Raw genomic sequence first — 16,841 nt, 5'->3', positions numbered from 1 at the left:
CCGGCTTCCTCCCACCTCCAAAGACATGCACCAGGGGATAGGTTGATTGGCAACACTAAATTGGCCCTAGTGTGTGAATGTGAGTGTGAATGTTGTCTGTCTATCTGTGTTGGCCCTGCGATGAGTTGGCGACTTGTCCAGGGTTTACCCCGCCTTCCGCCCGATTGTAGCTGAGATAGGCGCCAGCGCCCCCCGCGACCCCGAAAGGGAATAAGCGGTAAAAAATGGATGGATGGATGGATAGTATCACCCAACCTTATTATACAGCTGCTACTAATGCGAGGTGAGCTAACATCAAACGCAACAAGACGTTCGTGTCAGAGTGGCTAATGTCTGGACGTGTTGCTTTGTGATGTTTGACAGACGTCTGGTTGCAGCCAATCAGCGCCAGGAGTGACCTGGCCACGTGACAGGAAGTAGATGCTCGTGCGGCGCGGGGCATTTATAGATGCATAAGCGGAAGCAGTCGGGCGCCATTTCAGTGCGGAGTTGCTGCTCGCTGCGTCGTCGTCCCCCGGCGAGCCGTGGCGACAGCCCAGCCGCCTTTAATTGGATCCTACCAACACGCAAGCCCGATGGAAGCGGCCCTAAATCTGCCACACGGAAGGTAACAGCATAGCGTTGTCGGGTCCTCCCCGTCGATGTACGACAGGAAATTGTTTTTAGAGCCCGGGAGGGATGCTAGTGTTGAACATTATGTTCCTAGTTACTGTTGCTAGCACTAGCATGGTGATGAACCTCGGCCATCACACTTCTGTCTTGACATACCTGTAGCTGCCTTTTATCTCCCTTTACGTGCATTCATTTCCCCCGTCGGGAAAGATGGTGCCTAATAAAAGTGCAGATGACAGTTGCAACCCCGGCGACTCCCCCATTCGTCGTTCACTCCCCCCTCTAAGGCAGATGTGGTCTGCTGCCTCCAGTCGGTCTCCCAAAATCCTGTCACGTATCCCCTCATTCAAACCTCGTCCAAGTCACCAAGTCTGCTTGTGAGGACAGCTTTGCTGTAGCTCGTCGAAACATTACGACACTTAACCAATGTGAATGTTGTGCACTTTTTGACTCTATTTATCGTGACCCCAAATTGGCGTCGTATTATTGAAGCGGTGTTTACAAACAACGAGGGCGGGGCTGCGTACCACGTTACCACTAGCCGCCGTACGCGGATGAACAAGAATAATTTAGCGGAATCGTTTTTTACATAATGTGTATATTCATCCATCCATCCATCCATTTTCTCCCGCTTAATCCCTTTTGTGGTCGGGGGGGGGGGGGGGGGGGGGGGCGCTGGCGCCTATCTCAGCTACAATCGGGCGAAAGGCGGGGTACACCCTGGACAAGTCGTCACCTCATCACAGGGCCAACACAGATAGACAAACAACATTCACACTCACATTCACACACTAGGGCCAATTTAGTGTTGCCAATCAACCTATCCCCAGGTGCATGTCTTTGGAAGTGGGAGGAAGCCGGAGTACCCGGAGGGAACCCACGCATTCACGGGGAGAACATGCAAACTCCACACAGAAAGATCCCAAGCCTGGATTTGAACCCAGGACTGCAGGAACTTCGTATTGTGAGGCAGACGCACTAACCCCTCTGCCACCGTGAAGCCCCCTGCCACCGTGATATTTTATTGGCGTATTTCCCGAATGGGTTGAACCCAGTAAGAAATGTTGACTTGAGTTGAGTTTGAGTTTATTTCGAACATGCATGCATTAGGGTTGCACATCTCTCTGATAAACGATTCGATATGCATCTAAACGATATCCTTTTATTACAGACCGATTCGATTCGATTTGACTGTTAATATTCAAGACTCCAAATCCCCAAGCATTGTGGCTTATGGCACTGGCAAAACAAAACAGAACAACGAAATCACATGTCAATGTATTTATTTTTAGACATGGAACAAACAAAGTCTGGCTGAATTGTAGGATGGGAACTCCAGAGGTAAAAGTAGCACAGAATAGTAACAACAAAGTGCATTATTTCAGCCTGAGCATAGTTTTGAACACTAGAGGTAGGTATAACAAAGATTCAATATTTCAATCTGAGCATTTAGTGTTTTGAACACTAGAGGTAGGTAACAAAGATTCAATATTTCAATCTGAGCATATAGTGTTTTGAACACCAGAGGTACGTAACAAAGATTCAATATTTCAATCGGAGCATATAGTGTTTTGAACACTAGAGGTAGGTAACAAAGATTCAGTATTTCAATCTGAGCATATAGTGTTTTGAACACCAGAGGTACGTAACAAAGATTCAATATTTCAATCGGCGCAGATAGTTTTTTGAACACTAGAGGTAGGTAACAAAGATTCAATATTTCAGCCTGAGCATATAGTGTTTTGAACACTAGAGGTAGGTAACAAAGGTGCAACATTACAATGTAAACAAGTTACACACCTATAACACATCTCAAAATGTGGCACAGGGTTTTAACTCACCGTACTGTTGGCCGTGTTTCCTCTTTGCATGCCCGTCGAGATTTGTAGTGCTGCCAGTGTACGTCAACGATGCTCGACACAATTTACAAATAGCTTGGCTTCTGTCGAGCTTCCCTTCCTTCTTATAAAACCCCAAAACTTTCCACACTTTGGATTTCTGTCTCCCCGATGGGTTGAAAATCTTTCTTGGTCCATTATCACCTTCGGTCAGACCGATGCTTTCGTTCTCCTCCTCCTTCATTTTCCGTGTTGTGCCTTGTTTATCACTCGTGCAAATACCAGCTAGGCAGCTACCGCGTTTGGCGAGTAGCTTCAGATCTTGCGTTGTTTTAGAGACGCTGGCGCATATTGTAATCCAACCAACCCATGTAAAGTCTCGCGATAACCGATCCATGACTCTATAACAGATTCAGCTAGGAATTCATGGATTATTCACATTGATTGAAGAGTCTGCTACCGATGCAGCTTAATCGCTCATTTGTTAAAACAAATACTCGGTCGCATCGGTTTATCGTTCACAACCCTAGCATGCATACAACATGATACGTCACAATTTCCAGTTTCTCTATTTAAAGTGTTCGAAAGTGATGAGGAAGAAGCAGAGTTTATTTAAACCTACCATTTTTCCTTTACATAGCAGTTTCTAAAACTTTTAACTTCCTGTTCTTAATTATTCACAATATACTCCATAAGTAACAACAATAAAAATAGATAAATAATAATTGGTTTTGATTGATTGCACAGTGCACTGCATATTCTGTACAATTGACCACTAAATGGTAACACCCAAATACGTTTTTCAACTTGTTTAAGTTTGGGTCCATGTTAATCAATTAATGGTACAAATATATACTATCAGCATAATACAGTCATCACACAAGTTAATCATCAGAGTATATACATTGAATTATTTACAATATGGGATGTGGAGGGGGGAGGTTATGATTTGTTGATATCATCTATTCAGTCATCAACAATTGCATCATCTGAGAAATTGACATTGAAACAGAATCGGTCTGAAACAGTGTACAGTTAAATAAGTTATATATCATATGGTGAGATGAGTACGATTATGAAATGTGCTAAATAATTAAAGAGGATCTGCAATTTTTGGGGAATTTTGCTGATCATTCACAATCCTAATTTTGTTTATGCATTCTAACGAGTAAATAAATGCGAGGAAAAGTCAAGTTGCTCTGTTCCACCTATAATGCGTGAATAAAAAAACATCCCAAAACCTCCGTCCTCGTTTTAATTACACGCTGTAAGGCTATATGTAATGTAGTAACAAGCACATACCGTATTTCCTTGAATTGCCGCAGGGCATGTAGTATGCGCCTGCCTTGAATTACTGCTGGGTCAGACTCGCTTCCCAAAATAATTAGCGCATGCTTAGTACCGTTAATTTGAAATCGCATAAAGGGAAGAAGATTAAGAGCTATTCAGTAGGATTTAAGGTCCGTGCTTACATCACACTCAAATTTTTACTGCATACCTTTGGTAAGTGCCGTAGTGAGAAGAGGTTTTGAAATAATTAGCGCATGCTTACTTATACCGCATGCCTTTAGTAAGCGCAGAAGTGAGAAGAGGTTTTAAATTAATTAGCGCCCTGGCGGAAATTCAAGGAAATACGGTACATAAAAACATGTAATATTTACATATTTTGCTCTTTTTAAGCATACAGCGGCACATTCATTTCAGATGCGTCACAACATTCTCTTTTCCTTTCAACAACACTACTAATCATAAGGACTTCCTGGGAGACAACAGAGACTACTTTGGGACAAATGATAATGCAAAAAAACATTTTTTCAGCCCGAACAGCTAAAAGTTTTAAAAGATGTGTGCCAAACATCACGGATGAAAACGAATAATTTAGCAGAATCGTTTTTTACATAATGTGTATATTCACCAAATTATTATTTTATTTGTGTATTTCCCAAACAGTTTTGAACCCAGTAACAAATGTTGAGTTGAGTTGAGTTTGAGTTTATTTCGAACATGCATGCATACAACATGATACATCACAATTTCCAGTTTCTCTAGTCAACATGTTCGAAAGGGATGAGGACGAAGCAGAGTTTATTTAAACCTACCATTTTTCCTTTACATAGCAGTTGCTAAAACTTTTGTTCACTTCCTGTTCTCAATTTATTCACAATATACTCCATAAGTAACAACAATAAAAATAAATAATTGGTTTTGATTGATTGATTGAAACTTTTATTAGTAGATTGCACAGTACAGTACATATTCCGTACAATTGACCACTAAATGGTAACAACCGAATAAGTTTTTTAACTTGTTTAAGTTGGGGTCCACGTTAATCAATTCATGGTACAAATATATACTAACAGTATAATACAGTCATCACACAAGTTAATCATCAGAGTATGTACTATACTGTACAATATTTACATTATTTACAATCCGGGATGTGGGGTGGTGGTGTGGGGGGTTTAGGATTGGTTGATATCAGCACTTCAGTCATCAACAATTGCATCATCTGAGAAATGGACATTGAAACAGTGTAGGTCTGAAACAGTGTACAGTGAAATAAGTTATATTTCATATGGTGAGATGAGTACGATTATGAAATGTGCTAAATAAGTAAAAAGGATCTGCACTTTTTGGGGAATTTCACTTATCATTCACAGTCCTAATTTAGGAGAAGAATACATGTTTTCTTTGTCTATGCATTCTAACTAGTAAATAAATGCGAGCAAAAGTCAACTTGCTCTGTTCCACCTATAAAGCGCAGATAAAAAAACATCCCAAAACCTCCATCCTCGTTTCAAATACACGCTGTAAGGCTATATGTAATGTAGTAACAAGCATATACGTAAAAACATGTAATATTTACATATTTTGCTCTTTTTAAGCATACAGCGGCACATTCATTTCAGATGCATCACAACATTCTCTTTTCCTTTCAACAACACTACTAATCATAAAGACTTCATGAGAGACTACTTTGGGACAAATGATAATGCAAAAACATTTTTTTTGCCCAAACATAACGAGGATGAGCTACAAGTTTTAAAATATGTGTGCCAAACATCGTGGATGAAAACAAATAATTTAGCGGAGTCGTTTTTTACATAATGTATATATTCACAAAATTATTTTATTGGCCTATTTCCTGAACGGTTTGAACCCAGTAACAAATGTTGAGTTGAGTTTGAGTTTATTTCGAACATGCATGCATACAACATGATAAATCACCTTTTCCAGTTTTTCTATTGAACATGTGCAAAAAGGATGAGGAAGAAGCAGAGTTTATTTAAACCTGCCATTTTTCCTTTACATAGCAGTTGCTAAAACTTTTGTTGACTTCCTGTTCTCAATTTATTCACACTATACTCCATAAGTAATGACAATAAAAAAAATTAAATGATGATTGGTTTTGATTGATTGATTGATTGAAACTTTTATTAGTAGATCGCACAGTACATGTTCCATAAAACTGACCACTAAATGGTAACACCCAAATAAGTTTTTCAACTTGTCGGGGTCCATGTTAATCAATTCATGGTACAGATATATAATATCAGCATAATACAGTCATCACACAAGTTAATCATCAGAGTATGTACTATACATTGAATTATTTACGTTATTTACAATCCGGGATGTGGGGTGGTGGTGTGGGGGGTTTAGGATTGGTTGATATCAGCACGTTAGTCATCTACAATTGCATCATCTAAGAAATGGACATTGAAACAGTATAGGTCTGAAACAGTGTACAGTGAAATAAGTTATGTTTCATATGGTGAGATGAGTACGATTATGAAATGTGCTAAATGAGTAAAGAGGATCTGCACTTTTCGGGGAATTTTGCTTATCATTCACAATCCTAATGTAGGAGAAGAACACATTTGTTATCTTTGTTTATTAAAGTAAAGTTAAAGTACCAATGATTGTCACACACACACACTAGGTGTGGCGAAATTATTCTCTGCATTCGACTCATCACCCTTGATCACCCCCTGGGGGTTGAGGGGAGCAGTGGGCAGCAGCGGTGCCGCGCCCGGGAATCATTTTTGGTGATTTAACCCCCAATTCCAACCCTTGATGCTGAGTGCCAAGCAGGGAGGCAATGGGTCCCACTTTTTTATAGTCTTTGGTATGGCTCGGCCGGGGTTTGAACTCCCAACCTACCGATCTCAGGGCGGACACTCTAACCCAGGGGTCATCAACGCGGTGCCCGCGGGCACCAGGTAGCCCGTAAGGACCAGATGAGTAGCCCGCAGGCCTGTTCTAAAAATAGCTCAAATAGCAGCACTTACCAGTGAGCTGCCTCTATTTTTTAAAATGTTTTTTTTTTATTAGCAAGCTAGTCTCGCTTTGCTCGATATTTTTTAATTCTAAGAGACAAAACTCAAATAGAATTTGAAAATCCAACAAAATATTTTAAAGACTTTGTCTTCGCTTGTTTAAATAGTGAAGTGAATTATATTTATATAGCGCTTTTTCTCCAGTGACTCAAAGCGCTTTACATAGTGAAACCCAATATCTAAATTACATTTTAAACCAGTGTGGGTGGCACTGGGAGCAGGTGGGTAAATTGTTTTGCCCAAGGACACAACAGCAGTAACTAGGATGGCGGAAGAGGGGATCGAACCTGCAACCTTCAAGTTGCTGGTACGGCCACTCTACCAACCGAGCTATACCGCCTCAAAAATAAATTCATTTATTTTTTTACTTTGCTTCTTATAACTTTCAGAAAGACAATTTTAGAGAAAAAATACAACCTTAAAAAGGATTTTTAAACACATATACCTTTTTACCTTTTAAATTCCTTCCTCTTCTTTCCCGACAATTTGAAATACATTTTCAAGTAATTTTTATATTTTTTATTGTAAAGAATAATAAATACATTTTAATTTAATTCTTCATTTTAGAATAGAATACAATAGAAAGTACTTTATTGATCCCTGGGGGAAATTCAGCATCACAGTTCGCTCACAATAAACAATAATAATAATAAATAATATATGACATATATTATATATATAATATATAATATATGAATAATATAAATATATTCTACATATATTCTACATTTAAGTGCAGTCAAGAAGGAACAAATGCATTATACAGTCTGATGGCTGTCGGTATGAAGGACCTCCTGTGTCGTTCCGTGTTACATTTTGGGAGTCTGAGCCTTCCACTGAACGTGCTCATTCTCTCCGCAAGGTCCGAGTGTAGTGGGTGGGAGGTGTTGTCCATAATGGCTAGGAGTTTTGCTAGACTTCTCCTCTCTGACACCACCGCCAGAGAGTCCAGCTCCACTTCCACCACGTTACTGGCCTTCTCTACCAACTTGTCCAGTCTGTTTGCGTCCCTCACTCTCAGCCCGCTGCCCCAGCAAGCCACGGCATACAAGAAAGCGCTCGTCACCGCTGACTCATAGAACATCTTCATCATGTTTGTACATTCACATATCCTTGATTATTTTCCACATATTTACCTGTACATTTGAAATTACAACCTACAACATATTTTTAAAACATCAATTGCTGTAATATAGAGCCAATGGATTTTTCAAATTGATAAAAAAAAAATAGGTCTGACTTTTAGAGGAGACCTTTCTAATAACATTTACATTAAAACATATTTAAAAATAAGAGCAATAAAAACGACAAAGACGATCTCTGCCTTTTTGGGACATCTGGACTTCCTTCACAGGCGTGTCACTAAGAGGGCATCCAACTACAGAACATCATCAAGTGAGCGAAGCTAATTGACTGCATTGTTACATTTTATTAAAAAAATTTAACTATCATATGATAAAGCTGCTACAAACTGTATCATAACTAAAACATGTGAGTAATTGTTTTAAAGTTATTTTATTTGCTTTGTAAAGAGAATGTATACATAGTAATATATTAAACATTTAATAAATAACAAATATATCCCAATAACCTCTTAGTGCTGATATCAAATGCATATATAAAACCAGTTATGAAAGTAACAAAGTTTACCATAGTGAAGTAATCAGAGTAATAAAGTAGGTCAGTGTATAACATGTTTCCAAACACAAGATTTCTCTCTGAGCAGGAGATGAATCTGCTGACAGCAACAGATACAGGTCTAGTCAAGATAAATCTATAAAACAACGTTTGCTTCATAATTTAATATTTTCAAGCTTTTTCTAAACTTTATTTAGACGCCCTTGAGCCTCCTTTTGTTTTTGCTTTTTTACAGTGTTTTACTTGCATGCCCAAGTCCAGTAACTCTGCTTCCAAGTAAACTTGTTATAAGCACCCACTCCTCATGCTAAAACACTACCATTATTTTGATACCATAAAAAAAGCAGCGAAACCGAAAAAAAAGGAAGCACAATTGTAAAAAAGAGAAGTGATTATAAAAACCTTTGAAACACTCAAAAATGTGAATGAATATTGGCATCAAAAACAATCACCAGAAATATTTTACTTTTTTAATGGTTGTATTTATTTGTTTTCAATCCAACTTTTTCTATAAGTTAAAAATATTTTCAATACCAAATCTTACTGGCAGTGTTCTAGTTCCATAATACTGCACTTCTTTTTTAAATTTATTTTGTCTATCTTTCACAATAATTTTGAAAGACATGACGGATATACAGTACAAGCCAAAAGTTTGGACACACCTTCTCTTTCAATGTGTGTTCTTTATTTTCATCACTATTTACATAGTAGATTTTCAATGAAGGCATCAAAACTATGAATGAACACATGAACACTTAACAAAGGTGAAATAACTGAAAACATGTTTTATATTTTAGTTTCTTCAAAATAGCCACCCTTTTCTCTGATTACTGTTTTGAACACTCTTGGCATTCTCTCGATGAGCTTCAAGAGGTAGTCACCTGAAAAGGTTTTCACAGGTGTCATAGTTTTGATGCCTTCAGTGACAATCTACAATGTAAATAGTTATGAAAATAAAGAAAATGCAATAAAATGAGAAGGCGTGTCCAAACTTTTGGCCTGTACTGTATATATATTTTTAATGCATTCTGACTCATAAATAAAATAAATAAAAGTCTGCTTACAATGGAGCCAATGCGGGGTCCTCTATACCGCCCACATTACCCGATAAATAACCATCCAGAAAGTGCCAACAATACTCCATTTACATTTCGTGAATTGAATATTAACCAAGTATTTGTGATATTGTTATTATAAGCGCTAACACAGACTACTTATAGCGGCACCATGATCGCAAGCTTGTGTGGCGATGTTTACATCATCTAGTCGTGAACTGCTTCTCCGCCTCGGTGCTTGTGGAAGTTTGTTCCATATCTTAAATCATGCCTTTCACCTGGATAGTAGAAGGATGAGGATGTAATCCGGCAACTTGGTAAACTTTGACAGCCATTTTAGACTTGAAAATGTAAAGAAAGACACAAAGAGACGTGTGGTTCCACCACCCTTTTCGTAGCAAGGATTATGGGTCATTCTTCATCTAAATGGGACTATAACAAGATTCTGTCAGTGTCCTTATGAAGGCAGGTATTGTACAGTAAGTGATGTTTTAGTATGTTTATTGGCTCTCATGAAGTCTGCAGTGAGTAATAATCATTGTGGTTGTTGAAGGAAAAAGCGAATAGTGTGTACGCTTTTTAAATTAATGTGCTGTGTATGCTTAAATTGACCAAAATACGTAAATATTAAATGTTATTATCAATGCTTGTTTCTACATTTTATTTATATATATATATATATATTTATATATACTTACATCATGTGAATTATACTTGTATATAGTGAAGTGTATTATATTTATATAGCGCTTTACTCTAGTGACTCAAAGCGCTTAATTCCATTTAAACCAGTGTGGGTGGCATACTTTACCAACCGAGCTATACCGCCCCATCATGTACATAAATCCTTAGTGGAGGTGTTTGGATGTTTTTAAAGGCTTTATATGTAAGCAGAATAGAGCGACTCTCATAGGTTTTATTGTATGCAGACATTTGATCACATTTATTTGCTATTTAGAATGCATAAAAAAAGCAAAAACATATCTGTTCTTGTTTTATATAAGGATTATAAATGATAGAAACAATTTAAAAAATAAGTGCAGTTCCCCTTTAAAGCTTAAACACATTGATATTAAAATGTTAACCGTTGTTTTAAACAGACATTTAAAATGAACCCCCACTTGAATTTAATATATTTTTGACATTTCTTTCAAATCACATATCACACCATTTAGAAGAAAAACTTGGAATGACCTCAATATCACACACACTCATGTATCTCTTTGACATGGAATAAATGACGCGCCACTAGTATTTTTAAGCCACACTTCCACCCTAATGTAGCTGAGATAGGCTCCAGCACCCCCCACGACCCCGAAAGGGACAAGCAGTAGAAAATGGATGGATGGGACACCGATACTTACCTACCAAGGGTGCGAATTGCAAAGTGGATGTTAAATTATCCTTTTTGATTGACATACTGTACTTCCTCAAACAGACTTACTCGCTCAGTGACACAACAAAAACAAGCTCACATAAGTATTGGGCTTATTGCACTTCTATTTAACCTTTATTCATATATATTTCACTTAAGTTATCGGCTGTCCTGACAAGAGCCTGCTTGTTTGTTGGCTACTTTGTTGAAACTGGTGTATGACTATTTATCTTCTTCCTATATAACTTGACCACCCGGGAACCTGAGCACAAAATAATAACAATCTGCTCCATTGTACACTTGACAACCCAGTAGTAGGAATACAAAATAATCTGCCGTGTGGGCCACTTACAATTTTAGTAAGTAATTCTTTGGCATACTACGAGATGACACCCGTGTACCACGACAGTTTGAGAAGCACTGATCTAGAATTAACTTTCACCAACTTGGAAGCGATGCACCGGCATCAGCAGCTTTCCATCTGATGATGTCCAAATAGTGAATTATATTTATTTAAATAAATAGAATCATAATATAGTTTGACCTCTGTGAAACAGTCTGTCTATAAAAGTGCTTATAAAAACAATATAGCTTGGTCAATGTTTAGGTCATGAAATGTTAAGTATTTTTTCAATTTTTTTCCTGTGGGTTTTATGGGTGGAATAGAGTACTCCCTTTTAGCTGCATTGTTAGCCACCTTGTACTTGTCGTCCTTCCATCCATTTCCTACCGTTTGTCCCTTTCTGGGTCACGGGGGGGTGCGGGAGCCTATCTCAGCGGCATTCGGGCGGTATTTAACAAGTCGTATTTAACAAATTAGAATGCATTAAAAAGTATGTGTTCTTGTCTTACATAGGAATTGTAAATGATGGGCCAAATAAAAAGTTCAGTTCCCCTTCAAAACAATAATGTTTCATGGCTAATGTCCAAAGTACTGTGACTGATAAGGGCAAACCTTGCAGATATTATATATATATATATATATATATATATATATATATATATATATATATATATATATATATATATATATATATATATATATATATATATATACACATGTATATACACACACACACACAAAACAGAAGTGATATGACAGATGTTGTGCCACAGCGATTGGTTATTTTTGTCGGTTATCGGTTTGATCTATTTAAAAAAAAAAAAATCTGTTGTTTGCCACTACATAAGGTGCTCTATTGCAGCGTGTATTTAAAGTTCAGGACACTACTACAGTCTGGATTTTATACATTTTTTTATCAGTAACACTCATTAAACCAGTGGTTCTCAACCTTTTTTCAGTGATGTAACCCCTGTGAACATTTTTTTAATTCAAGTACCCCCTATGCAGAGCAAAGCATTTTTGGTTGAAAAAAAGAGATCAAGAAGTAATATACAGCACTACGTCATCAGTTTCTGATTTATTAAATTGTATAACAGTGCAAAATATTGCTCATTTGTAGTGGTCTTTCTTGAACTATTTGGGCAAAAAAGATATAAAAATAACTACAAACTTTTTGAACAATAAACAAGTGATTCAATTATGAATAAAGCTTTTTACACATATAAGTAATCATCAACTTAAAGGGCCCTCTTTGGGGATTGTAATAGAGATCCATCTGGATTCATGAACTTAATTCTAAAAATGTCTTCACAAAAAAAAGTCTTTAACGTCAATATTTATTGAACATGTCCACAAAAATTAATATTGATTGCATTGTTGCATTTCTTTTCACAGTTTATTAACTTACATTCATATTTTTTTAAAGTATTATTCTATAAATATATTTATAAAGGATTTTTGAATTGTTGCTATTTTTAGAATATTTAAAAAAAATCTCACGTACCCTTTGGCATGCCTTGAAGTACCCCCAGGGGTACACGTACCCCCATTTGAGAACCACTGCATTAAACGATTATATTGTTGCAGCAGAAGGGAGCATAATAATGTCCTCAACAATGTGCAAGTTAATATAAGGTTATACATTTCTTCTTCATGCTGACTTTATCCCATTTCTGTATCTCTGCCTGGCTGCTGCCCTCCATCCCAAGTTCCATAGTCGGGCTGTCCTGCGGCGGGATGGACCAGCACACAAGCACTGGCAAACGTATACGCAAGCCCTCCCTGCTGTACGAGGACTTTGAGAGCCCTTCCCTGCTACACACTATGCCCCTGGGTCCCCCTGCCCCGCCTCAGCCTCCTGTCAAGGACCCTTCCAGGCTGGGCCGCGTCACCAACCAGCTACAGTATCTCCAGAAGACCTTGCTCAAGTGCCTTTGGAAGCATCACTTTGCTTGGCCATTTCACGAGCCGGTGGACGCCCACAGGCTTAATTTGCCGGTGAGCTCAGCGCCTGAACGGCGGCAAACTTTACCGTTAACTTAGTTTCTGTAATCGGCATAAAAAAATAATTTCTCACTTTACACGTGTCAGGATTATCACAAAATAATCAAGCAACCTATGGACATGGGCACGATCAAAAAGCGCCTGGAGAACAACTACTACCGCAGTGCATGTGAGTGCATACAGGACTTCAACACCATGTTCACCAACTGCTACATCTACAACAAAGTAGGTCCACACTCGAGCTTTGGCCGCCATGTCATTCAGTTTTTTTTGGCCTTGTCCGAATACGTGCCTGCGCTGTCTTCCAGCCGACAGACGACATTGTGCTGATGGCCCAGTCCTTGGAGAAGATCTTTCTCCAAAAGGTGGCTCAGATGCCACAGGAGGAGGAGGAGTTGGCCTCTCCCATTGCCCGCAAGAAAAACGGCAGAGGAAGAGGCTGCAAGTCAAGCCGTGAGTGTCACCTGGGGATTTAATTTTTATTTATTTTTTTTACACACACAAACCACAATATTGCACAAATCTACCTAGCAGTTTCCCCCCACAGATCGGCAATCTGTTTGTGGTGGCAGAGGCGTGTCCACAGGATGTGATGGTCCAGGCGGTATCAATATTACCATACAGTGTAGTTTGCCTAATTGCTTTTATTACGTCACAAGACTTCTTCCCGTGGCGTCAACCTAGCCACAATGGTTGTTGTGCAGCAAGCAGTGCGCAAACTATCTTAAATATGCAAGGGGCCTAGCAAAAAGCAGATACAGGCAAAAACTCAAACTATGCAATGGAACTGATCCCTACAGTTAATCAAAAAAAGGACTTGTCAAGTGATAATCAAGAATTATTTGTTGGTGGAGTTCCCACACATATCAAACTATCTTATTCTCCAGATGTCATTTTACACAACAAAACCAGGGTTATACGGAATACCGGTACTAATAAAGAAATGTGGTACTTAGAATAGAATAGAAAGTACTTTATTGATCCCTGATTAAAAACAGTACTATATTGTTTTCATAAAATACTGGTACTTTTTTTTTTTTCCCTCCCCAGACATGACTGCATGCTGTTGTGACATTGCTGGTAAAACAAGCAAGAGGCGCATGTTCGGCAACGCATACGCACGGTGTACTTAGAAGCAGACAAACTGTGGAGACATAAGAGGTTGAATGGATGTATTTTGGTTAAAAAAACCAAAACACTTTTTACACTACAGCGCTGCTCTAGAAGAGGTGTTTTCAACATGGCTAGCGGGCGGCTAACGTCCATCCGCAGTCGGCAGCTTCTTCTAAATCACTAATCATAGCTTTCATGGCGACAAGTAAACTACTTTGCTCACAAGTATCATCCTTGCAGGATGAGAAATGGCTGAACATGCTTCACTGCACATCGTAGGATATAATAGCTAACTGCTATTAGCAAGGTAGTGCTCCTTGAATGTAAACAAGTGCCATGGGTCGATCTACACAGACAACAGCTGTAACGATACTACAATGATTACATCAATATTTTTTATTATCTCAAAATCTTTTGTCATTTTTTATTGTTTATGAAGTCAGGAAATACGTCCCTGGACACAGGAGAACTTTAAGTATGACCAATGTATGACAGTGTAACTACCGGTACTTAGCAATGGATTAATATCATTGTTTGAGGTATCACCCAGACCTATGTGAAGTATCCAAACAACAGAATAACACGTTGAAACAGAAAGTAAGCAGATATTAACAGTAAATGAACAAGTAGATTAATAATCAATCTTCTACCACATGTCATAATTCCACAAAATAGAATGGGAAATTTCACAATATATTACTGCATATGTCGGCAGCCTTTGTTTTCTTACTTACTACAAAGACAAGTTTTCCTAGTATGTTCACTATGTGATTGTAATAAACATATGTTTTATGCATCATGAGATTTTTTGTTTATCAAATTAAAGCCAATAAAGACATTTTGATTGTAGTCCCCTTTGTTTTGAAAAGTATCAAAATATATTTTGGTACCGGTACCAAAATATTGGTATCGGAAAAACCCGAGACAAAACCGATATCAACTTGGAAAAGCATGGAGGTCTACAACTTTTTTTTTGTATGTGGCTGGGTCAAGAAAATTGGTATCAAGAACCCCCCCCCACCCGGATAAATATGCATCCTTTTTGCTTGGGTAAGATTGCATTTCATGATTCAACTTTGCATCTTGCGAGGACGGGTCCATGTAAACAAACTATAACTGCGACGATATAGCTCCCGACAGCTGCCACCCGTGACTGCATATCCAATTACTAAACTAACAATTACTGAATCATCACCATATTTGAGTTTTGTCCTGTTGTCATATGTACTCTGACACATTTGTGTACAAAATAAACAAGAGGGGAGATGTAGAAGTACTTTTCTGAAGTATCATTGACCCTGACTTTCTGGTTTCTGTTTGTTAACAAATAAAATACAAACAATATCAAGATAATACTTCAATAGGAAATATAATCGTGTGTTCACTGCAAACTCATGTGTTCTTTGACTCTGCTTCCTTGTACTAAAGTGCGTGCCACTTTTCTTGTAGTCTTTCGTAAAATCTTGCACTCTTTCCGCCCTTCTTGATAACCTATCAAGGAACTCTGAAGAAAAGTTTATCCTTATCGCGATTTTAATGATTCTTACAGCCGAAAACCCGACAAGCTTAGGGCCTTTTTCTTCGAGAACGCGTAAATGGCGTCTAGTACCCATTGAAAACAGACGCTGGCTTGACCACCACTCATATTTAACGAGCCCCGCGTTACGTCAAATAAATCCAAGCAATTGGCTATGACGCAACTTGAAGTTGTTTAACGATAGTATCTACTCGAAAGTTACTGTAAAACTAAGCACACAAAGTATAAAGTACATTAATAAACATAACGTGCACATGTAAGAATCCTGTTAAGTCGACAACACACTTTGGCATAAACTGAAAATAAGCAATGCAAATATACAGGATAAAAAGTTTATATCAAGAATGCTTTAAGTTTAAATTTTATACATCCAATATTGTACCTCATTTTTTTTTTCTTACAAGTCCGTAAAGGAGTAGGAAGACGCAAAGCTTATTTAATTCGACCCCCTTTTTACTTCCTGTTTTCAATGTTTACAGTTACATCAAATCACTCTAAATACAACAGATCTCTACATAAATAGTTAAATCAGCTATGATTCACTTAACAGAGTTAATGATACATACTTTTCAATTAGTTCAAGACAATTATCATAATTTTTCTTCTTTGTACTTAGGAAACACTTGTATTTTCAACAGTTCTTTAAACTGGATCATTTTAAATACATTGATTTATTTGCTTAATCCATTCCATGATTTAATTCCACATACTGATATGCTAAAGTTCTTAAGTGTTATACGGACGGCGTGGCGCAGCGGGAGAGTGGCCGTGCGCAACCCGAGGGTCACTGGTTCAAATCCCACCTAGAACCAACCTCGTCACGTCCGTTGTGTCCTGAGCAAGACACTTCACCCTTGCTCCTGATGGGTGCTGGTTGGCGCCTTGCATGGCAGCTCCCTCCATCAGTGTGTGAATGTGTGTGTGAATGGGTAAATGTGGAAGTAGTGTCAAAGCGCTTTGAGTACCTTGAAGGTAGAAAAGCGCTA

The 16,841-nt window shown here is 38.1% G+C and overlaps 1 protein-coding gene across 3 annotated transcripts in view; it reads left to right on the top strand.

Annotated features, from left to right (window-relative positions):
• Positions 1 to 445: 445 nt before the first annotated feature.
• brd2b (bromodomain containing 2b) overlaps positions 446 to 16,841 on the top strand; it is a 33,816-nt gene continuing 17,420 nt past the window's right edge. For 2 of the 3 annotated variants that reach the window (XR_009808791.1, XM_061915527.1), the window contains exons 1-4: positions 446 to 607; positions 12,911 to 13,199; positions 13,293 to 13,430; positions 13,514 to 13,658. Coding sequence is in view for 2 of the 3 variants with exons in the window: in XM_061915527.1 (XP_061771511.1) it covers positions 576 to 607; positions 12,911 to 13,199; positions 13,293 to 13,430; positions 13,514 to 13,658 (604 nt within the window). In the remaining variant the exon portion in view is untranslated. The remainder of the gene's footprint in view (positions 608 to 12,910; positions 13,200 to 13,292; positions 13,431 to 13,513; positions 13,659 to 16,841) is intronic. The other variant, XM_061915526.1, reaches the window with a different exon arrangement.

Source organism: Nerophis ophidion, linkage group LG11 (assembly GCF_033978795.1).
Source record: "Nerophis ophidion isolate RoL-2023_Sa linkage group LG11, RoL_Noph_v1.0, whole genome shotgun sequence".
NCBI lineage: Eukaryota > Metazoa > Chordata > Actinopteri > Syngnathiformes > Syngnathidae > Nerophis > Nerophis ophidion.
This window is presented reverse-complemented; position numbering and strand designations above follow the sequence as displayed.